Source organism: Carassius carassius, chromosome 1 (genome assembly GCF_963082965.1).
Source record: "Carassius carassius chromosome 1, fCarCar2.1, whole genome shotgun sequence".
In the NCBI taxonomy this organism is placed as follows: domain Eukaryota; kingdom Metazoa; phylum Chordata; class Actinopteri; order Cypriniformes; family Cyprinidae; genus Carassius; species Carassius carassius.
In genome coordinates this window covers 27,299,858-27,323,329 of record NC_081755.1, presented here as the reverse complement: position 1 = coordinate 27,323,329, position 23,472 = coordinate 27,299,858, and the positions used below count along the sequence as shown (strand labels likewise).

The 23,472-nt window shown below is 36.3% G+C and overlaps 3 protein-coding genes and 1 long non-coding RNA gene across 6 annotated transcripts; 3 read left to right on the top strand and 1 right to left on the bottom strand.

Annotated features, from left to right (window-relative positions):
• Positions 1-5,956: 5,956 nt before the first annotated feature.
• LOC132143484 (nuclear protein 1-like) lies at positions 5,957-7,088 on the bottom strand. 2 transcript variants are annotated; one of them, XM_059553743.1, is made up of 3 exons: positions 6,833-7,088; positions 6,420-6,557; positions 5,957-6,328 (listed from the first exon to the last, which is right to left on the bottom strand). In XM_059553743.1, exons 1-2 carry the CDS (start codon positions 6,930-6,932, stop codon positions 6,430-6,432), a joined length of 228 nt encoding a protein of 75 aa, XP_059409726.1. In that variant the 5' UTR covers positions 6,933-7,088; the 3' UTR covers positions 5,957-6,328; positions 6,420-6,429. The 2 variants fall into 2 exon arrangements, with proteins under 2 accessions (XP_059409726.1, XP_059409717.1); XM_059553734.1 differs by having other exon boundaries at positions 5,957-6,246; positions 6,833-7,078.
• On the top strand, positions 7,044-9,267 carry LOC132143492 (uncharacterized). The gene is made up of 2 exons (XR_009434252.1): positions 7,044-7,168; positions 7,492-9,267. It is a non-coding gene; the product is annotated as an uncharacterized LOC132143492 (long non-coding RNA).
• Positions 9,268-11,612: 2,345 nt separating this feature from the next.
• On the top strand, positions 11,613-18,736 carry LOC132143476 (SAGA-associated factor 29-like). 2 transcript variants are annotated; one of them, XM_059553713.1, is made up of 11 exons: positions 11,613-11,697; positions 11,830-11,881; positions 12,186-12,265; positions 12,389-12,464; positions 12,650-12,722; positions 16,818-16,882; positions 16,973-17,102; positions 17,218-17,364; positions 17,478-17,513; positions 17,988-18,150; positions 18,393-18,736. In XM_059553713.1, the coding sequence occupies exons 3-11, from the start codon at positions 12,191-12,193 to the stop codon at positions 18,507-18,509; spliced, it is 882 nt and encodes a 293-aa protein (XP_059409696.1). In that variant the 5' UTR covers positions 11,613-11,697; positions 11,830-11,881; positions 12,186-12,190; the 3' UTR covers positions 18,510-18,736. The 2 variants fall into 2 exon arrangements, with proteins under 2 accessions (XP_059409696.1, XP_059409705.1); XM_059553722.1 differs by lacking the exon at positions 11,613-11,697 and having other exon boundaries at positions 11,704-11,881; positions 17,988-18,247.
• A 385-nt stretch (positions 18,737-19,121) lies between these two features.
• LOC132115382 (NFATC2-interacting protein-like) lies at positions 19,122-22,789 on the top strand. Its single transcript, XM_059523869.1, has 9 exons — positions 19,122-19,175; positions 19,757-19,870; positions 20,050-20,104; positions 20,337-20,448; positions 20,610-20,693; positions 21,265-21,517; positions 21,677-21,821; positions 22,075-22,184; positions 22,263-22,789. The coding sequence occupies exons 1-9, from the start codon at positions 19,164-19,166 to the stop codon at positions 22,422-22,424; spliced, it is 1,047 nt and encodes a 348-aa protein (XP_059379852.1). The 5' UTR covers positions 19,122-19,163; the 3' UTR covers positions 22,425-22,789.
• The last annotated feature ends 683 nt before the right edge of the window (positions 22,790-23,472 follow it).

The window sequence follows — 23,472 nt, the reverse complement described above, 5'->3', positions numbered from 1 at the left end:
ATAAGGCCGAGTATCATTATTTCAGCCTAGCACTGTAAACCAGCTGCTTACTGAGCAGAAAGAAAACAAGTTACAGGTTATGATGGAGAGAGAAGGAAACTGATGGATAATTGGTTTGGTACAAATAACATGTGAGAAAGAGCACCAGGAGAAGAGAAGTAGGGTATGGGAAGACCAGAGCCAGAAGGTGAACAGAAAACAGCCAGCAGATTGGAATGACTAAGTGGCATTAAAGCACTAAAAAAATAAACACATATTACTTGTGCGTGTTTTTTAAATATCAGGGCTGACTGAATACATTAGCATGAGCTACAGCATGTGTAGTTTTTTTAGAAACAGGTTTTTTTATGCCGATTAATTGCAAATTCATAACACATCAATTTGGGATGAGATAGTACCCTCAAATTAATTTTATTCATTGTTGTGTAAAATGAGAAAAACATTTAATAGACGAGAAAATAAGTTAAGTAACCTAGAAAAAAATGACTATTCAATTTTTTTTTTTTTATTAAATGATACTCTAAATATGAAACTAATATGAATCATACAGTGCCGTTGCGCGACAGGCATGCCAAGTTTGAATCCTTGACACAAGAACCTTTCCCGATTCCACCCTCTATCTCTCTTCCACTTCACTTCCTGTCAGCTCTGAGCTATCCAATCATAATAAAGGAGAAAATGCCTATATATATATATATATATATATATAGAGGTGCATCAGAAAGTTGATTTATTTCACTAATTCCGTTCAAAAAGTGAAACTTCTATATTATATTCGTTCATTACACACAGACTGATATATTTCAAATGTTTATTTCTTTTAATTTTGATAATTATAACTGACAACTAAGGAAAATCCCAAATTCAGTATCTCAGAAAATTACAATATAACTTAAGACCAATACAAAGAAAGGATTTTTAGAAATCTTGGCCAACTGAAAAGTATGAAAATAAAAAGTATGAGCATGTACAGCACTGTACATGTACAGCATGTACTTAGTTGAGGCTTCTTTTGCCTGAATTACTGCAGCAATGCGGCGTGGCATGGAGTCGATCAGTCTGTGGCACTGCTCAGATGTTATGAGAGCCCAGGTTGCTCTGATAGTGTCCTTCAGCTCTTCTGCATTCTTGGGTCTGGCATATCACATCTTCCTCTTCACAATACCCCATAGAAGGAAAGTTTGCTGGTCAATTAAGAACAGGGATACCAAGGTCCTTCAAACCAGGTACTGGTAGCTTTGGCACTGTGTGCAGGTGCCAAGTCCTGTTGGAAAATGAAATCTGCATCTCCATAAAGTTGGTCAGCAGCAGGAAGCATGAAGTGCTCTAAAACTTCCTGGTATACAGCTGTGTTGAGCTTGGACCTCAGAAAACACAGTGGACCAACACCAGCAGATGACATGGCACCCCAAACCATCACTTACTGTGGAAACTTTACACTAGACCTCAAGCAACGTGGATTGTGTGCCTCTCCTCTCTTCCTCCAGACTCTGGGACCCTGATTTCCAAAGGAAATGCAAAATTTACTTTCATCAGAGAACATAACTTTGGACCACTCAGCAGCAGTCCAGTCCTTTTTGTCTTAAGCCGCTTCTGACGCTGTCTGTTGTTCAAGAGTGGCTTGACACAAGGAATGCGACAGCTGAAACCCATGTCTTACATACGTCTGTGCGTAGTGGTTCTTGAAGCACTGACTCCAGCTGCAGTCCACTATTTGTGAATCTCCACCACATTTTTGAATGGGTTTTGTTTCACAATCCTCTCCAGGGTGCGGTTATACCTATTGCTTGTACACTTTTTTCTACCACATCTTTTCCTTCCCTTCGCCTCTCTATTAATGTGCTTGGACACAGAGCTCTGTGAACAGCCAGCATCTTTTGCAATGACATTTTGTGTCTTGCCCTCCTTGTGCAAGGTGTCAGAGGTCGTCTTTTGGACAACTGTCAAGTCAGCAGTCTTCCCCATGATTGTGTAGCCTTCAGAACTAGACTGAGAGACTAGTTTTGAGTTAATTAGTTGATTAGAGCGTGGCACCAGGTGTCTTCAATATTGAAACTTTTCACAATATTCAAATTTTCTGAGATACTGAATTTGTGATTTTCCTTAGTTGTCAGTAATAAACATCAAAATTAAAAGAAATAAACATTTGAAATATATCAGTCTGTGTGAATTAATATAATATACTAGTTTCACTTTTTGAATGGAATTAGTGAAATAAATCAACTAAAACTACGAGTAGGTGGCAGTAATTCATTCAGTCGTTGATTTAAGCGATTAACGATTCTGTTGATTCTTATCGATTCTGATTCATTCAGAAATTAAGCATATTAATCTTCATGAATGCTTCACGAAATCACTCGATTCATTCAAAAACTCAAATTCATTCTGTAACAAAAACACATCTGTATGTTGTTCAGGGACACAAAAACAGAATATTACAATTAAAATGTAACACAATATTGCATTTTTGCATAAAATCAAAATCACATTTGTAATTGTGCATATATTTGGGAAAACATCACTTTTCTACAATGTATATAGAGGCTAATAGAAAAACAGGGTGCTGAGACCCCCTGAAGAGCAGACACACTCTTTCACATGTGTGTACACACACACACATAAAGGAAGACTAACGGGCATGACCATATAATGAGAAGTATGGTGACAGGCACATTAGCACATTGACCGTGTGTGCAGATAGTGAGGGATCAAGTGTGCTATGTCTAAACACACTCTCTCATACACACAGGTGCTGACCCAAGTGGTCTCATACATGACTGCTCACACATACACTCTCAAACCAGCTGACAAGTCATGCCGTCTCCACCGCACATTCTTACTGCAACAGCAGGAGCCTGCCAGATGTTCAAACCAAAAAGACATTCATACAAATGCACAAACAAGCACACGAACACACACTTGCGCACCTGCATGTCTGATATACGGATCAGAGTTTCTGACTCTATGCGCACTCTTTGCACCCATCCGTCTTCACTTACACACACACACACACACACACACTCACACTCACACACAAACACATACATGCACCATGAGGAGAGGTAGACTATGGTCTCTGTTGTCTCTTTTGGAATTTCCAAAGACTTGTTGCTAGGCAACAAGAGGAGCTTCTCTACCCCTAGCGATACGATGGAAGTAAATAGAATGAGAGATGAAGGGATGAACACAATACTTTAAATGTAATTTTAAAACTACTCCACAAAGTTACTGATACTCTATTACATCTGCATCTATTTTTAATACACTTCATCTAAAATTCACCCATTTCCCATTTCCCATTTGGAAATGAAGTCCAGTGCTGAAAGTAATAATTCATCCAAAAATGAAACTTTTTAATTTTCATTACATTTACTCACTTTATTTATTTCTACATTCATGGTGTAGATGAGTTTAATTCTTCATTGGAGCAGATTTGGATAAATGTAGCATTACATCACTTGCTCACCAAATTAATCTTCTGCAGTGAATGGGTGCCGTCAGAATGAGTCTCCAAATAGCTGATAAAAATATAACAATAATCTACAAGTAGTCCACACAACTACAGTCCATCAGTTAACATATTTTGAAGTGAAAAGCTGCATGTTTGTAAAAAAACAAATCTAACATTAAAGTGTTTTAACTTTAAACTGTCGTTTCTGGCCTAAAAGTATACATATAATCCATAATAATGCTTCCTCCAGTGAAATAGTCCATCACCTTTTAAATGGTGCTTAACTGTTTATGTTTATCTCCTGATTCAGATTAGAGAAAGCAATATTATGGATGGAGGAATATCTTTTGCTGGAAGTAATGGTTTGAAGATAAAAATGTCTTGATGGAATTTTTTATTAAAAACATGCAGATTTTCACAAGATGTTAACTGAGTGGTATGGATGACTTGTGGATAACTGTGATGTTTTTATCAGCTGTTTGGACTCTCGTTCTGATGGCACCCATTCACTGCAGAGGATCCATTGGTGAGCAAATGATGCAGTTCTACATTTCTCCAAATCTGGTAGGAAATTTGAATTTTCCTTAAAGTTAAGATACAATTATAAGTACCTCACATGGATTATTTCAACAATATACTTCTTGGAAACGTTCTTATATATATGGATTCACAGACCAAGACTGTTGCATGTTAACATTTCTGCATGAAAATGTCTAACCATATGTACTTGCTTGTTCAGGTGATTATGGGAAAGGAAGAAAAAGCGGATTGCGCTGCTGCAGTCTGTCTGTGGGAGAATGACATAAATGGATTATCTTGTGTTTTGGTACAAGCAAAGTGCAAGGGGGAGGTGTAGTGGAAACAATTTCTGTCCTTCCAGTGTATGTGTATATACCAAGATGAATATGAAGTTGTATAACTGCTCTTTAATATGAGTATAATTTCCATCCCTCTCAAACGTATATTTTTGTATGTATATTTCAGACAGTTTTGCATATTGTCTTAGTGAATATTATTTGCTGAGTGCTGCTACCTCAAATGTATAATTTTATTGTGAAATACAAGATATTCCAACATTTTGATATGTTACATAATAATCTTGCATTGTTGTTCAGTGATCTTGGTTTTTTTTTTTGGTTGCTTATATCCTACAGTAAACCTCTCTGAGCCTTTAGGCTGCAGCTCTTTACTCATGACCTTCATGTGGTGATTTAATGCAACGCACGTTTGGAAAGAGAAAAGGAGTTCAAATCTGATCAACCTACCGAATCCTGTGATCTACTGACTGATTAAATTTTAATCTAATTATTTGGTTCTGTGTGCATATCTCTACATGTTAAATGAGCCTAATATAGATCTTTCAACATTTATGGACTTGGACTCCATTTAGCTCATACATAACTCACCATTACCATAACTTATTTTTTTTATTTCATATTCCTTCATTTTCTTTTTCAGTTCATTAAAAAGCTGCTGTTATGAAGTCTGGATGTTGTGCATCCTGTGAGTATGTGTTAACTTAATTCTTCATTTCAGTGTCCAATTTACCAAATACTTGACTGGATATGAAGAATATTTTTTATGAAATATGTTATACAATATATGTACTGCAAAAAGCACACAGTCTCTGCATTAAAAAAGTGCCGGTGTAGTGTTTGCATTTGTTTATTCCACTTCTTGCTGCTGTTGAAAAGACTACTAATAAAGACAGTCATTTTTGCTTTGAACTCATGCGCATGCTTTTCAAAATGCTCTTAAATTAGATACTTGGTGTTTCTGGATAATCCTCTGTGCAAAATTCATTTCCACGTCTCCTTATTCAGCTCTACATCTCTTTACTGCTTCACTGCTGCCCTCTTTCTTGTGATGAGATATTTTTTCTGTGAGGGTTACATGTTGCTGTGACAGATCATTTTCACCTAGAATATGACTTTAATGTCAAACACATGACAGGCTAAACGTGACCTTGTACCACAAAATCATTCATAAGTAGCACAGATATATTTGTAGCAATAGCCACCAATACATTGCATGGGTCCCAATGATTGATTTTTCCTTTATGCCAAAAATAATTAGGATATTGAGTAAAGATCATGTTCCACTAATATATATAGTAAATTTCCTACGTATCAAAACTTAATTTTTGATCAGTAATATGCATTGCTAAAAACTTAATTTGGACAACTTTAAAGGCGACTTTCTCAATATTTAGATTTTTCTGCACCCTCAGATTCCAGATTTTAAAAAAAGTTGTATCCTATATGAGAAGTATGGTTACTTTTAAGAAACTATTATTTTAATAATTTGATAAATGCCTGTTCATGTAATGATCATTGATGAAAATTGCTTTAAAAAAAATAGGGATATGTAATGTCGTATTTGTGATTTAAAACTCCCTCTCTCACTATACTGTGTGTGTATATATATATATATATATATATATATACACCTTATTTATTTGATGGAAATCATCAATGGACGGCTTAAAAGAAATCTCAGGTAAAATTTTAATGGAAAAAGTGGTCTTTATTAAAAGAGGAGAACTTTTAAAATGTCATTCCAAAACACCAAACATGGTCAAAGCATCCGTTTAAAACGCACATTCAACATCACAAGCATATCGGTTCCTCTGAACAGGTGCTGGTTCTGCAGGACCACCACACACACAAGAGCGGGGTGTCTGACAAAACTCCTCGCTTCACGGGTCAGTCTGGCCCGGGGCCCGCTGCAGCTCAGCGCCCGTTTCCCGCAGAGACACCCGTGGTCGGTTGCCAGTAATAGCCGTCCGATTCAATCTACAAGACAAACATGATTATTCAATTAACATGTTTTGGTCTTCTCGGTGTTAAGCTATAATCGTCAACATTGGGAGTGGTCCTGAAACCAAAACAATACAGACAACTTTAAATTTTTCGATCCACTTCAAATGTTGACGACTGTAGACAGATTTGGTGCTTTAATTACGGACCTCTTCTGCGTCACTCTTTGGACTTCTTCTCAGCATTCTGGAGCTTCTCCACGATTTTGCGCTCGTGTCCCCCAGGGTTGTGTTTGTTCGTGTTACAGCTCGCCTCCTTCTTCGTCCTGCCCTTGCGACTAGCGCACTCTGTAGTCAACACACACACACACACACACACACACACACACACACACACACACACACACACACACACACACAGTCAGTAGTCTAATAACTAGTCAACGCCGATAATGAACGAAAGCCTTTTAAAAGGTAATTCGTGTTGCCAGGTCCATAAAAAAAGCCGTCATGGCAACATTATAGATACACAAGTCTCAAAAGTACTTAACTTTTAAAAAACATTTTAGAGTTGCCTAATAAAAATAACATTAATAATTATAATTAAGCGTTTTCAAACTTACCGGTATAACGGTCTGTTAAGTTATAATATTCATATTCGTCGTAGTAGCGGTCCTCAAAAGTGGTCGGTTCAATGTTTTTCACGTCTACGTGGTTGCTCATTTTGTCAGCGATTAGTGAAACTTCTAGAGTAGGCTAACAGCGGATAATCTCAAGTTGCACAACAAAAATATGCGATGTTCAGTTATAGATGTTTCTAAAGTCCTCTTTCTTGTCCTCAGTTCAGCGTTGTTTACAAGCCTGCAAGTTGCCTTCTTTTAAAGACGTGGCTCCGCCCTCGATTCCTCAGCTCCCGCCTCGGATGGGTCAACACGACCAGAAGGAAAGTTGCATCAGATGTGAGTTAATGTTTTATCAGCAGACATCACCCACTGCCAGACAGGATGTCCTGCAGAGCAGATGACAGTGTTTTTGTTTTAGCTTACACCTTTGTTTCAAATTTTAACTTGGTATGGATCTCAAAACTTATGGCTAACTCTCTGTCCATGCTGTTCTTTTTTTTTCAGGAAGACATAACACATTTTAAACATTTCAATAAGTCTAATATTTCTGTTTTCATGAGCTAACTCTCTTTCTCCCTCAGTCTGAGTGTGTTTACTTATATCTGATAAAGATTAGATTAATTTAGTTAATGTTTGTCTCTCTTATTTACACTTTTTAGGTCCCTCAGTGGACTGTGACCCACTAACCTCCTCTATTTGAAAGAAAATGTTGTCTTTAGGGAGTGCAAGACTCATTTCAATAGCCTTTGCGTGAATGTTTATTTTCATAGTAAATGGTTTGCTTATTCACTGTTGGAGATCCAGACAGTTAGTTTGTCAAAACAGGGTATTATATAATTTGACCGACTATCATAGGAAACTGTCTTTGAATTGCACCTGCTGAGAAAACTAGCAAAATAAATGCCTTTTGTTTTTAATGTAGCGTGAGTACATTCACAATGTCTTATCCTTTCTAATTCAGTTTATTCTATGTGTGTCAGTGCTGTATGCATGCCTAAGAGCTGTAGAAACTCACTGAATGTGTGTGTAATCAAGCAAAATGCACTATGGTGGCTACTGTCATCAGCATAGAGGATCATATGATGCAATCTGCCACAACTGGCAATATCCACATCCTCCACTGGCAAAAGAAAGCCCAATCCATCATTCAAGATTCACTGCAGTCCGGCCACAAGCTGTTTTGTTCTTTGCCGTCGGGCAGTCATTATTGCACCATCAAAGCAAAGAACAGCAGACTAAAGCTTCCGCCCTATTTGCAGTTCATAAATAACATTTTTATAGGACATGTTCAAGGTTAACCTGGTGGAGATGATCTCTTCATATATATATAAATGTTCATTTTGTATATGTATCAATATATATATTTCCCTTTGGTCTTGTGATGTTTTGTTGTTCTTTTTGTTTAATAAACATTTGCTCAAAAACAAAGGGCATGTTCAAGGTTTTCTGCTAGTTAGCATGGCCCTGTTAGTCCCTGCTGATGCAATATACAAGATTCTGAAGGCAAAAAGCATTTTCCCCCACTGAAAGCTATTCAAAAGGAATTAATACTTAAAAATAAAATGTTCTATTCATCAAAGAATCGTGAATAATGGCTGATGAAAACTCTGTTTGGGAATAGATTGCATTTATAAATACATTATCATTTGAAATCAGTTATTATAGATTGTAATGATATTTCACGCAATAACTAAAACAATTCTAGTTTTTGATCAAATAAATGCAGTCTTAAAAAACAATTTACCCAAATTCACCCATATATTTTACCAGACTGACTATTTTAGTTTTTTCTCCTTCAAAATGTTTAATTCAGTGTGTTGTTTGCTGTTTCTTTGTAATCATTACAAATTACTAGCAATTTCTAAGTGAAAATTGTTTCAAATCCTACCCCATTTTTTTACTATGCTGCTATACTGTATAATTTTATAATCTCTTGTGTCTATTATTAAGCAGGTTGTGTATAATGTATTTGTTGTTTTACAATCCCAGCATGCTCTCATTTTGCACTCTAGTGTAGCACATATGGCCATAAAGCTCTCTACTCATTACAAGAGAATTTAGGTTGTATGGAGGTCTGTATGATGACTGCTGATATTTTTGGGTGAGGTAGTTTACAGTAAGACTGCTGTGGTTCTGTGCTGTTGTAATGACAGAGGAAGAGCACGTGATATTCAGTTTTTCTACTGTACTCAAATGTTCCACATCGTAGTCTTGTGTACATGAACGCATGAGCTACGTGAGAAATGGGAGAGGTTAGAGATTACAGAATGTATTTCTTCTTCCAGAGCCATAAACAATCTTTAGGCAGAACACACTGTACTACAAGGTTTTTTCCCCCTCTTTTTATCTGTTGCTCTCTAACCATAGTGCTCTAGTTCTTAATCTGAGTCGATTCTATGTTTTCTCAAATAAAACTAAACCTTTCTTCTTCCTAATCTCTTTGGTATGATTTCTTCTCTTTTTTTCCCCTCTTTAGCCTTGACTGTTTGCCTTGGCTCTCAAACTCATATCATGTGAGAGTGAGGTGTTCTGTATGGTAAATATTTACAAAGTTATTGGCTGAGCCAACATGCATTTAGCTATGAAAACTTAACAAATCTCTCTGCTTTTCAACATCCTTCTTGCCCAGATCAGGATTTCTTTGCTAGAGAAACCACAGCTTATCGTTGTTTGTCTGTTTTGCTTTTTGCCATGCTCGCCAGTGACTCTGTTGAAAATTAACTCCATATTATCTTATCATTCACAGCCTTTGGACACAGTAGAGTTCAGGTCAGATATATAGGGGCTTATTACTGTAGGAGTGATCTATCCGTCTCTTTTATTTCATGTTTGACACCCCCCCCACCCAAAAAATTGTCTTTTTATGTGCCATGCATTTAAATTTACGCTCTTTTACTTTCACTATATCATGATAGTACTTTGTCAAAGTTAGTTTAGGTATTAAAACATAAACAGCACCAGCTAAGCAAGAAACAAAGAATTTTAACCCTCCACAAAACCAATATACATATAAATGGTTCTTGAAATAAACAAACTTAGACTTCCTTAAATAAACTGTTAAGATAGGGACATTTTTTTCTAAACAAAAATGAATCAAAAAGGGCTTTAAATGCACAATAGCTATAAATATATTAATGTGACATAATAATAGGACAATAATAATACATCAAATGTTTACAAATATATTTTAACAGTCTATAAAAGCAAAACAACATTTTAAATCAAGAACCCCCAAATCAACCCAATTAATGTCAGAAATGTCTTTAGTATACAGAGCCAAGTATACAGAGCCAAGTATACAGTATATAGGTTAATGTTGTGATAGTGACGATAATGCTAAAGATAACTCATGATGATTCTCTTATTTGGCACATTATATCTATCATTATATTTTGATTATACAGGTGCATTTAAAAAAAATATGTATCTTTTCTTTTTTTTTTTTTACTTGAAGTGAAACATTCATATATTCTAGATTCATTACATGGAAAGTAAAACATTTCAAAAGTTTTTTTGTTTTAATATAGATGATTAGAGCTTACAGCACATTAAAGTAAAAAATCCAGTATCTCAAAATATAAGAATATTTCCTAAGATCAATCAAAAAAAAAAAAGGATTTGCAATGCAGAAAAGTTCAAGTTCTTTAAAGTATGTTAATTTATGCACTAAATACTTGGTCGGGGCTCCTTTAGCACAAACTCCAGCATCAGTGAGGTGTGGCATGGAAGCGATCAGCCTGTTGAGTCTTCAGCTCATCTGTATTGTTGGATTCACTGTTTCTTTTATTTCTCTTGAAAATATCCCAAATATTCTCTGTGTGGTTCAGCAAACCACCTGGAAGTGGTGCTTAAGTCCTGCTGGAAAAATAAATCAGCATCTCCATAAAGCTCGTCAGCAGATGGAAGCATAAAGTGCTCCAAAATCTCCTGGTAGATGTTTGCATTGACTCTGGACTTGATCAAATAAAATAGACCAACACCAGCAGACATAACGGCACCCAAATCATCTCTGACTTCAGAAACTTCACACTGGACTTCAAGCTGCTTGTATTATGTACCTCTCCAATCTTCCTCCAGACTCCAGGCCTTGATTTCCAAATGAAATACTAAATTTGCTTTTATCTAAAAAGAGATAATTTTGGACCACTAAGCAGCAGTCCAATTATTTTTCTTCCTAGCCCAGGTAAGATGCTTTTGACATTGTTTCTGTTTCAGATGTGGTCTGGTAGCCCTTTTCCTGAAGACGTCTGAGTGTGGTGACTCTTGATGCACTGACTCCATCTTCAGTCCACTCCTTGTGAAGCTCTCCCAAGTGTTTGAATCGGCTTTGGTTGACAGTATGCTCAAGCTTGCGGTCATCCCTGTTGTGTGTGTGCACCTTTTCCTACCCAATTTATTTCTTACAGTCAACTTTGCATTTAATATGCTTTGATACAGCACTCTGTGAACAGCCAGCCCTTTCAGAAATTACCTTCTGTGACTTACCCTCTTTGTGTAGGGTGTATTGTCAAGTATTGTCTTATGGACCATTGCCAAGTCAGCAGTCTCCCCATTATTGTGGTTTCAAAAAACAAGAGATGAGTGGAATTTATACTGTAAATTAACTTATACTCAAAAAAAAAAAAAATATATATATATATATATATATATTTATGATATTATATATTGTTTTAGATGCACCTGTATAATGTGTCCTTATAACATCATATAGTGGCAATATATTATGATATAAGTGTATGATATTTTTTTGAAAGAGTTGTATCATTTAAACCATTGGTGTGTGAGTGATTTATCTCTCTAAAAGACTGATAACAAAATCCCCAACAGTTCTTCCTCAACAAGGCGTTTTGAAAACATGCCATGAAGTTTGTCCCTTCAATGGGTCCGTACAAGGCCTAGCTCGAAAGCTAGCCAATCAACGCATAGGAAAAACAAATCCTACAATTCGTTAAGGAAAGCGACATTGTAATAAATAAATGTTTTTTTTTCGTTCATAGTTCGTGTATTAATGAGTTGAGCCTGAAGATCATCGCGGAACTGTGTTTGAAGGTGAGATTCACGCTTTTGAATCTGTGCGCGAGCGGAGGGTGTGATCTAAGCTCCATCCAGTTAATGGCATCTGTTATGTTTGAGCTAAGTTACATAAATAACACCTAAACCTAAATGCATTATTATTAGAATTATTGCATTGTGGCAATATTACTTTAGTTTTGTGCAATGTCAGTGGTGCAGTTCAATTTTATTTCTTTAATGTTCATTTGTCTTCTTGAGGGTTATCTTACATGTAAGTTACATTTTAATTACAGTCTTAATAGTTCTGTTTAAAGCTTTCTGTTTGTTTGTTATCTTGCAGGTACAATGGCTTTAGTGTCAGCAGACACCAAAATCGCAGAGTTTCTGAATGAGCTGCATCAGCTCATAAAGCAAACTCAGGTGAGCACTCCTCTGTTGTCCCATGCATGATCACTGTAGTTTGAGTTTATATGCTTTAGGACCTCCTTTTTATACACTTTACCCCCCATCCAGTGTTTATATCATAATCTCTCTTAAAAATAGGAAGAGCGATCGAGAAGTGAACACAACCTTCTCAACATCCAGAAAACACATGAAAGGATGCAAACAGAGAATAAGAGTAAGACATGTATTCCTATGGCATTGTTTAACATGAAAACAAGTCACATTAATATTAAGTTAATAACTGTAATAATTGTTTAAAGAGAATAAGCAATGTTCAATATAGTCAATCTAAATATTTATGAATTTAATTTCTTGTCTGATATTTCTGTTCCACATTAAATCTGCTTATATCTTCCTCAGCTTCTCCATACTATCGGACAAAACTGAGGGGTCTTTACACTACAGCTAAAGCTGATGCTGAGGCTGAATGTGGGTAAGTTGATGTGAAAGTTGCTGCATTATAGCTTCCTTTTGCAACTCTTTGCATCAATGTAAAGGATGGAGCTTTACTTTAAAAAATACTTATTATAAAGATCATTCACTAAATAATCTATTCTTGACATTATTCTTTTCATTGTTAACTATTTTTGTTTTCTTTTTACAAAAAAACCTGGAAGATCTTAAACATCTTGTGGTTGTATAGCACCATCTTGTGGGACTTTTGTCCAAGGCTCCCAGATGTATGCTGACTGGAAAGACAGACTTGTTGAATGAATTCTATTAATCCTGTAAAGCCTACTGCATCAGTGATGCACAAATTTCTAAATTGTCAAAACTTTTAAAAAGTAAATGAGATTTTATTGCTTTTCCATAGTAGTCGTGGTACACAAGTCTTTTTGCTGTGAAATCTTTACTGATTTTTAATATAATAAACTTTTTTTTTTTGTCATAGATTTTTTATTGTTGCAAATTGCATTTTTACATTTTATACCACCCCAACCCCCCTATACAACCATACCCAGCCCCAACAAGTAATCCCCAATTAGAACACAATGACATCTGGGAAGAAAAAAATAAATAAATAAATAAATAATAATAATAAATTAATAATAATAATTAAAAATAAAATAATAATGATAATAATAATACATGAATATATACAAATACATATATACATACACATATATATATACATATAGACATATACAACCCAAATTCCGGAAAAGTTGGGACGTTTTTTAAATTTTAATAAAATGAAAACTAAAGGAATTTCAAATCACATGAGCCAATATTTTATTCACAATAGAACATAGATAACGTAGCAAATGTTTAAACTGAGAAATTTTACACTTTTATCCACTTAATTAGCTCATTTAAAATTTAATTCCTGCTACAGGTCTCAAAAAAGTTGGCACAGGGGCAACAAATGGCTAAAAAAGCAAGCAGTTTTGAAAAGATTCAGCTGGGAGAACATCTAGTGATTAATTAAGTTAATTGATATCAGGTCTGTCAGACGACACTGCATCACTCATCGGCATGATTGTGTCAATGACATTACTAAATGGGCCCAGGAATACTTTCAGAAACCTCTGTCGGTAAACACAATCCGCCGTGCCATCAGCAGATGCCAACTAAAGGTCTATCATGCAAAAAGAAAGCCATATGTGAACATGGTCCAGAAGCGCCATCGTGTCCTGTGGGCCAAGGCTCATTTAAAATGGACTATTCCAAAGTGGAATAGTGTTTTATGGTCAGACGAGTCCAAATTTGACATTCTTGTTGGAAATCACGGACGCCGTGTCCTCCGGGCTAAAGAGGAGGGAGACCTTCCAGCATGTTATCAGCGTTCAGTTCAAAAGCCAGCATCTCTGATGGTATGGGGGTGCATAAGTGCATACGGTATGGGCAGCTTGCATGTTTTGGAAGGCTCTGTGAATGCTGAAAGGTATATAAAGGTTTTAGAGCAGCATATGCTTCCCTCCAAACAACGTCTATTTCAGGGAAGGCCTTGTTTATTTCAGCAGGACAATGCAAAACCACATACTGCAGCTATAACAACAGCATGGCTTCGTCGTAGAAGAGTCCGGGTGCTAACCTGGCCTGCCTGCAGTCCAGATCTTTCACCTATAGAGAACATTTGGCGCATCATTAAACGAAAAATACGTCAAAGACGACCACGAACTCTTCAGCAGCTGGAAATCTATATAAGGCAAGAATGGGACCAAATTCCAACAGCAAAACTCCAGCAACTCATAGCCTCAATGCCCAGACGTCTTCAAACTGTTTTGAAAAGAAAAGGAGATGCTACACCATGGTAAACATGCCCCGTCCCAACTATTTTGAGACCTGTAGCAGAAATCAAAATTGAAATGCGCTCATTTTGTGCATAAAATTGTAAACTTTCTCAGTTTAAACATTTGCTATGTTATCTATGTTCTATTGTGAATAAAATATTGGCTCATGTGATTTGAAAGTCTTTTAGTTTTCATTTTATTAAAATTTAAAAAACGTCCCAACTTTTCCGGAATTCGGGTTGTACATACATACACACACACGTACATATAACAATTAAGAAACAAATTAATAATAAAATAAGGGTTATATACCTACACTCAATCTACATCTAAGACTTGTAAATTCTGAAAGAATGTGATAAATTTTTGCCATTTTTCAAAAAAAGATTCCCCCCTACCTCTGATATTGTACTTAATTTTTTAAGTTTTAAAAAAAAAGATCAAATCTTTGAGCCAAACTGAAATAGAGGGGGGTTGAGGGGAGGTCCAGGATAACAGTATTCTGCGCCTAGCAAAAAGAGATGCAAAAGCTATGACATCAGCCTGTCTCCGGCTTAAAGGCTGACACAGAGAAGGAACACCAAAGATTGCAATCAAAGGGCAAACAATTAACTCGACCCCTAGGACATCAGAAACTATTTTAAAGAAAGAATTCCAAAAGTTTTGCAACTTGGGACAAAAGGCAAACATATGACTAAGATTGCATGGTGAAAGTTTACATTTATCACACAAATCTGACTTTGGGATATATTTTAGAAAGTTTTGTCTTCGAAAGATGAGCTCTGTGAATTGTTTTAAATTGTATAAAGCTAAGTCTAGCACACGAAGTGGTGGTATGTACATTGTTTAATACTCTACTCCAGTAGTCATCCTCAAACTCGAGGTCAAGTTCCTCTTCCCATGCTCTGATTATTTTAATGCTGTGAGAATTATCCTTTGACAGGATAATTGCATATATCTTAGAGATAATCCCACCCATATGAACATTCAATTTAAATGCCTCCTCCCATGGAGACTTTGTAGGCAGGGAGGGAAAACCAGAGAACAGAGAGGAGGCACAGTGCCTAATTTGAAAGTACCGGAATAGGTGAGAGGAAGGCAAATTAAATGACGATGATAATTCAGAAAAACTTGCAAACACATTATTAATGAAAAGATCTCCAAAGCATTTCAGACCTTTCTTTTCCCAGAAAGAGAATACAGAATCTGAGAAGGGAGGAAGAAAAAGATGATTATTATGTATTGGAGTCATGGTTGATGCCGAGGTAAATTTAAAATGACGTTGAAATTGAAAGAATATTTTAAGAGAAGAGCATACTATTGGATTATCCGTGTAATGTAAAGGGGACATGGGGAGAGAAGAGAACACCATAGCAGAGAGAGATGTTGAAATACAAGACTTAGCTTCTAAGTTGCACCATGGAAAAGAGGAGGCCTGTACCCAGAACACCAGCTTCTGAATATTTGCTGCCCAGTAATAACACATAAAATTGGGCAGGGAAAGCCCTCCACTTAATCGACTTTTTTGAAGCAACATTTTTGAAACTCTAGGAGTTTTACCTGCCCATATAAAGGAGGAGATTAATTGATCTATATTCTTGAAGAAAGATTTAGGTAGAAACAAAGGAATAGCTTGGAAGAGGTAAAAAAAAAATTTGGGGAGAATATTCATTTTTACAGCGTTTATCCTACCTAGTGGAGATTATAATACACTTTTAAAAGAATAACTTTTATATTTCAAGATTAACACTTGCTGGATTGAATAAATTTATTACCCTTACATAATTATGTTTTTTTTTTTAACAAAACTCGTTAATATGTATCAAATATGATATATCAGGATTTTGAGGAAAAAGTATTTGTACTATTATTTTATTGCATTGCATTGTATGTTTTGCCACCCACAGTAAAAACTGCATACCTAAATGCTTAGATCATAAGGTCTAAGCATTTATATACCATCTTACAAAGCAAGATTACTGGGAGATATAGAGTTAAATCTGATATTTATAGGTATTTTGTGTAAGTAATCTGCTATACTGTTATAAAAATCATATAAAATGGCACCAAATCACATATTTTTGCTCACTATGTGCCTCTGAATAAAATGGAGGGTTTTTTCTCTTCCTTGAGTATGAGCTCCATATTCTCCTGTATTATACTAAATGAGCCACTACTAAAAGCCTGATGTATCGGATATACTCAAAATGTGTAATAAAAATTTTCGAACCATTATTTAATATGCCAGGCTTTACAGCATTAATTGATCAGATTTATATGCATCCCTCCCACAGTATACTTCGCGGGGCGCTTGACAAGATTGCCGAAATTAAATCCCTTCTGGAGGAGAGACGGATTGGTAAGTCTTGGGTAAATTAGTTTGTAAACATGTACATCTGCATGTATTTGGACGAATGTGGAAGCTAATCTAACCCTTCCCTTTCTGCAGCTGCCAGGATGGCAGGGGTGTACAGTGACACCGACACACCCAGAAAGACCATGCGCAGGGGTGTCCTGATGACCCTGTTACAACAGTCAGCCATGACACTTCCTCTCTGGATCGGCAAACCTGGCGAGAGGTATTCAAAGTCTCCTACATTATGCTTTCTTCGTTTTAAAAATGCTTTAGTCAGTGAATAATAATGAGTCAAAATTGTTACATTTCACTAATTCATCCCTGTCTTCCTCCTTCAGTCCACCTCCACTGTGTGGCGCTATACCAGCAAGCAGTGACTATGTGGCTAAACAGGGCGACAAGGTGGCGGCGCGGGTGAAGGCCGTGGATGGGGATGAGCAGTGGATTCTTGCCGAAGTTGTCAGCTACAATCACTCCACCAACAAGTAATCATCTAGCAGTTGAACTCCGCTGCAGGGCGATTTAATCATTTAATTTGAGCTTTTAAACCTGATTGTGTAAAATGATAATGTAACATCTTGATGATATTTTTTATCAGGTATGAAGTGGATGACATTGATGAAGAGGGTAAAGAGTAAGTACAGATCCATTATTCATGATTTTCACCCTCATATGAATCGATACAATGTTTTTTTTTTTAAAGAAATTAATCATTTAGCTAGAATGCATTGAATTGATCAAATTTGACAGTGAATACATTTATAATGAATGCATAGCTGTAGTTTTCTGTTTTCAAGATCCTTGAAAAAATACATCTTAGTTTCAATGAAAATATTGAGCAGCATAAGTATTTCCAGCATTTACAAAAAATGCAAAGCAGCATATTAGAATGATTTCTGAAGGATCATGTGGCACTGAAGACTAATGATGCTGAAAATTCAGTTTTTCATCACAGGAATAAATGACATTTTAAAACAGAAAACTATTATTTTAAATTGTAATAATATTTCACATTGTTACTATTTTACTTAGAGACTCCAAACTTTTGAACAGTAGTGTAATTCCAGGAGTGCTTTCATCAAATGATCTCATTTTCTCTTTTATTCAGGAGACACACATTGAGTCGAAGAAGAATAATTCCTCTTCCGCAGTGGAAAGCAAACCCAGAGACGGACCCCGAGGCCCTGTTCAGTAAGGATCAGCTGGTGCTGGCCCTCTATCCACAGACCACGTGCTTTTACAGAGCTCTGATCCACACGCCGCCACATCGGGTGAGCAACAAGAATGAGTTGAAGTGTAGGATAAGAGGCTTCAGAGATGCTTGTAGTGTTGAAGATTTGTTATCACTCTTAATGATGCTACAGGGAGGTTTGTAGCAGTGCTTTTCTAAAGCCTTCGATACTCTTGGTAGATTATTTCTTTGTTATGGGTTTTGTTGCATCACTAGATCAGATATATGTATGAATAGAAGAATCATTTACCTAAAATTTAATAAAGTTTATGTTTTTTCCAGCCCCAGGATGACTACTCGGTTCTGTTTGAGGATACATCTTATGCTGATGGCTATTCTCCACCTCTCAACGTCGCTCAGCGATATGTAGTGGCCTGCAAGGAGAACAAAAAGAAGTGATAGAAATATACGAAATGGGATTTATTTGCAAAAAAGATTGTTGACTGAAAACAGGATATTGAGCTTTTTTCCCCATTTCTGTTACCACGCACATAGTATTGGTATATTTTATACTGCATCTTTTTCTATGATGTTTTTCCGAATCTGAATGCAAGGAGACCAACTGCAACTGAATTGGGCTCAAGTAATAAACTCTTTACATGTTAATTAAAGGTACACTAATCACAGATCTAATGTCTGTATTTTTTAATGGCCAAATATTATGTTTTAAATGTTAAAAATGACTCTTGTAAAGCGCTTGTAACCACCACAGATATTCAGAACTAACATACACGTTCACCTAACAGTGGTCAATAATTTTATTGGCTGATTCTTTAAATAAATAAAAAATTACCTTCATCTTGAACATTTAATTCCATCCTTTATCTTGAGATAAATTAAATCTTGAAAGATGAACTTTACACCACCCCTTTTTAGAGTGAATTTATTATTATAATTTTTTTAATAGTTAGAGAAAAAAATCAGTATTCACTAAAGCATTAACTTCATCGGTGTTTAAGATTCAATGGAATAAACTATAAAATATTCCGTGAGCGCGCCTTTTTTACGTGACGTCAAGCCCTCACCGAGAGCGCGCTCGGGAATGAAACAAACATGGCTGAAAAGGTGAGAGTTCGTTTATAGCAGTTATACAGTGTTAAGTTAAAAGAGTTAGTGCTACTAAAATTCTGCCTGCTTTACATGGACACGACGTTTGAGTAGTTGTCAGAAAACAATCCCGACTATCTATTTTCTATAACTGCCCTATTGTGCAATAATAGCACGCTGGCTAATCAGTTGTCGTCGATTAATCAACAACATAGGAAAAGTGTTTTTGTTCAAGTGAATGTTTAAGTCATAACGTTACCGCAAAGTTAGGGGTAACGTTAACTCACAGAGCGCCAGTTTAAAATAAAGTAACGTTATGCTTTTGCGTGTGTTTACATTGATAAATAAACAAAACAATAGCAGTCCTTTCACTCCGTCTCCGCTGGAGTCAATGGTCTGGTCACTTAATCATGGTGTTAACCGTTTACAGAACGGTTTCGATTTCTGTTGGGATCGAACCGTCAATAAAAACACATTTGTACGATAATTCTGCTTATGTTGGGATTTATAAGCTAGACAGCTAACTATTTTACAAATATAATTTTAGATTAAATACATGAGATAATATGGGACATATGTTGCCTTTTTCCTCATTTCAGGTAACAGACAGTGACGGGGATGTAGCCGTATCAGATCCTCCAAAACAAGCCCACAAACGCCGACGCCTCCTCGACGCTTCCTCCTTCACAACAGTACCTGTTTACTCCAACAAGGTGAGCTGATCTCGCCTGCTTGACTTCAAAGACCTTCCTGACTCAGAAGAATAAACCCCATGACCTTTCCCACATGTCTGATAGTATGATTATAATCGGAATGCGTTGGTTAGATGTGTTGCAAGGTGCTAACGTACTAAAAGATGTTGTGATTACGATGTTGCATTATTGTGTTTTAGGTTAACAGCTCCTTGAATCTGAAACCAGTAACCTTTAAACACTCAACTCTCACAGGTATAATCTATCTTTTTATATGCTGACATTTTATTTTAGAAATGTTTATTTTTATTCAGCAGGGATGCATTAATTAGTGACCATAAAGACATTTATCATTTATGATGTAAAAATTATATTTCAAATAAAAATGTGAGCGAGGCTTTCTCATCACTCCTCATTATAGATCTCTATCATTTCGTGTTGTGGTTGTAATCCTCGCCATCCTCACTGTTTTCGTTTATTGTATCAGACGATGAAAAAGGTGGTCCTCTGTGGTCTCCTTCCCCACCCCGTACAGAGAGACGACCAATCAGCATTGATCTAAGTGGCTCAGAGGAGGAGCCAGAAAAGACTGAAGCTCAGTAAGTACACAGACTGACCTCACTTCACCTTGAAATACAAAAAGTGTGTCACTATAAACCCAAGATCAACGTTATTTGTTTGCTCCTTGATATTAAAATGAACCATAGCCCGGCCAGTTAATCATCTGATGATTGATAAGCCTACTCTAATCATCTTCTAGGCAGATCCTCCGTTCCCCCTCTCCACCCCCTCCTCCATGTAGTCCACCAGTGAAACGGAGCAGACGGGCAAACCAAAAAATACAGTCAGTGACATCATCAAAAATGAAATAATGCTGATGATACACGGGGAAACTTTTTGATCAGTGTTGCCGGGCAGCCAGATGAGACACAGAGCCCACGAACAATCTAAAGTATCCGGATATACATTTGTTACCCAGTCTCAATGGGAAAGTGCCCAAGCAACATTGCTAAAAAAAAAAGTTGCCCGGCAAAATTTCTTAAAGAGATGCCCCATGTATCATCAGCCTAAGACATTTAATTATCTCTCTTTTATTTTTAACTTCTCATGCAGTTTGTAGTGTTTTAATGCTCTCATGATAGACAATGTTAGCTTTTTTCAAAGAGGACACAGAAATTCACTCTCTCAGGCTCAAATTAAGTTTTAGTAACTTTAGTAACCTTTAGTAAAGTTTTTAGTACTCCAGATACATAAAATATGTATCTGGAGTAATAAGGTTTTTACTTTTTAACTGTTGCAAATCAGCAACGCCTGCCTTGAGAGGGTTTTAATAACAATATTAGTAATGAAATGAACAGAAAGTAAGGCCAGAAATAAACGGATCTGTCATTCTCTCTCTCTCATCTCTGTCCTAGAGAAATCAACAGGAAATTGGATGCGATTGGCTCTCTGATGTGTCTCTCGCCTGAGCCTCAGGAGTCTGTGGTTGAATACAGAAACTCTCCATCTCCTGGGAATCACTCTGATGACGATGATGACCTCGTCATAATTTCTTGTGACAGCAAAAAGAAACGACTTCCCCAAAATACTGAGGACAGAGACTCTGCGCGAGATATTTCACTAAAATTTCGCTGTCGAACAGAGCTGTACAAAATCCCAATATTGTCTGTAAGTGGAATAGAGACGCTTATTTATGACATATTGCCTGATTATGTAGCGTATTTGTTTGAAAAAAACTATACGAATATACTTACTTTTTTAGTCGAACTGGAAAATGAATGTTTATAAATTTGACTTTTATTGTATGCATGTGCCTTTTGATTTCAGACGGCTCCATTGAGTAAAGCTGTGGAACAGTTGGCCATCAAACTCAATGTCCGACCCAGCCAGATCCTGTTGTTAAAGAAAGATATTGATCTCCCTGTTCACTCGTCCATCAGTGAGCTGGGTCTCGGCATAGCTGACATTATAGGTAACAGAAACCAGTAGCGATTTTGAGCTGAGTTCATTAGCATGCATCGCAGTTCTCTTAAAGAGTGCACCAGTCGGGTTCCAGATGTAAAATTTACATTGTTTCTCCATAGGAAATTATTTTTAATGCTAACTGATAAATCTTTAAAGACAGACCTGTTGTGAATTATTGACATGATTAAACGATGGTACATGGAAACATTGACACAATGACACATAAGGCAACTCCTTTTCATCTCTGCTGTCTTTTCCAGATTGTGTAATTACAGAGAATCAACAAGAAGAGAGTGACAAAGGTAATGTCATTACTGTGCGACTGCAAGGCAAAGAGAAAGCATCTGTGCAGGAGTATTCCCTACAAAAGGTGTGTACTGTACATTTTTTGGATGTTGTTTATGTGAAATTGATTTAGTACTGTCTTTGTTCATTTTGTTTTTTAAAGAATGCTCCTCTAGGGTCCGTCCTGTCTCAGTACATCTCTGATTTGAGTGCCAGTGCTAGATCGAAAGCCAAATTTCTCTTTGATGGGTCAAGGGTCTCATATAATCAGACTCCAGCTGACCTGGACATGGAGGACGGTGACGTCATTGAAGTCTGGGTCTAAACGCCCTCAAATATGTTGTCTTGTCCATTTTCAAAACCATGGTCTGTATTGCAATGCAACATGTAATATGATATGGTTTCTGCGGTTCGTATGGATGGAGAAAAAGATTTGTAGAGGAGGTCAGACTAATTTCCAGACCTTCTTATTCCTTAAAACAGACCTCAGAATTTTTTTACAAATTTTTTTAAGGTTTCATGAATAATACACAGCTGATGTGTTTGAAGACATGCAAAAACAATCTAAGTCCATTTTACATTGTGTATATACATCAGATTTATTTAAGAAAAACTAAATATATATATATATATATATATAAAGAGTATACTTGATTGAAATGATTATAATAAAATGACAAATTCGATGGATGTTTTTGTTGTCTGTAGTACTTGACAGTTTTCTAAAGGGCAATGTTTGCTCCCTGGAGTTGATTTTCTGGGGCATTTTTATCCTTTCTTAGAGCATGACATTTTTGTTTTATGAAAAAACACCACACACATTTATTTCAAGTAATTCAACTTAAGTGTAATAAATTATCAACTTGAATAAATATAGCTGTTACCTATAAAACCCAAATCAATGCCATTTGTTAAAGTACCTGTAAAAAGACTAACATTTGCCTCTCAGGTAGTAAATACTGTGATGTCTATGTTGGCACCAAACTTGAGACGGGCAGATTATACTGAAATATTGAATAAGGGATAAGTGGGGTATTTTGTCACATTCTGAGGCCCAAGGTTGATTTCTGACCCAGCTGCAACCTAAATTGAATGCAGCAAATGTTAACTTCAAACTCAAGTTATCTCAGGTTATTGATCAGCTCAAACAATTAATCACTGCTTTACAATTAGTTTGTGCTAATAAAGCACCAGCATTCATCAGCACAAAAACTAGAGACAAATGAAAGGCTCGGATTCACTAGTGATACCTCAGCATATATTGTTTCATTAAAGTAATTTTAATTTGCATAACGTGCTGAAGAACAAGTTCGTTTTAGACCATCCAAAATAATTTCATAGAAAGAACTGCCCTAACATCCACACAGTCACTG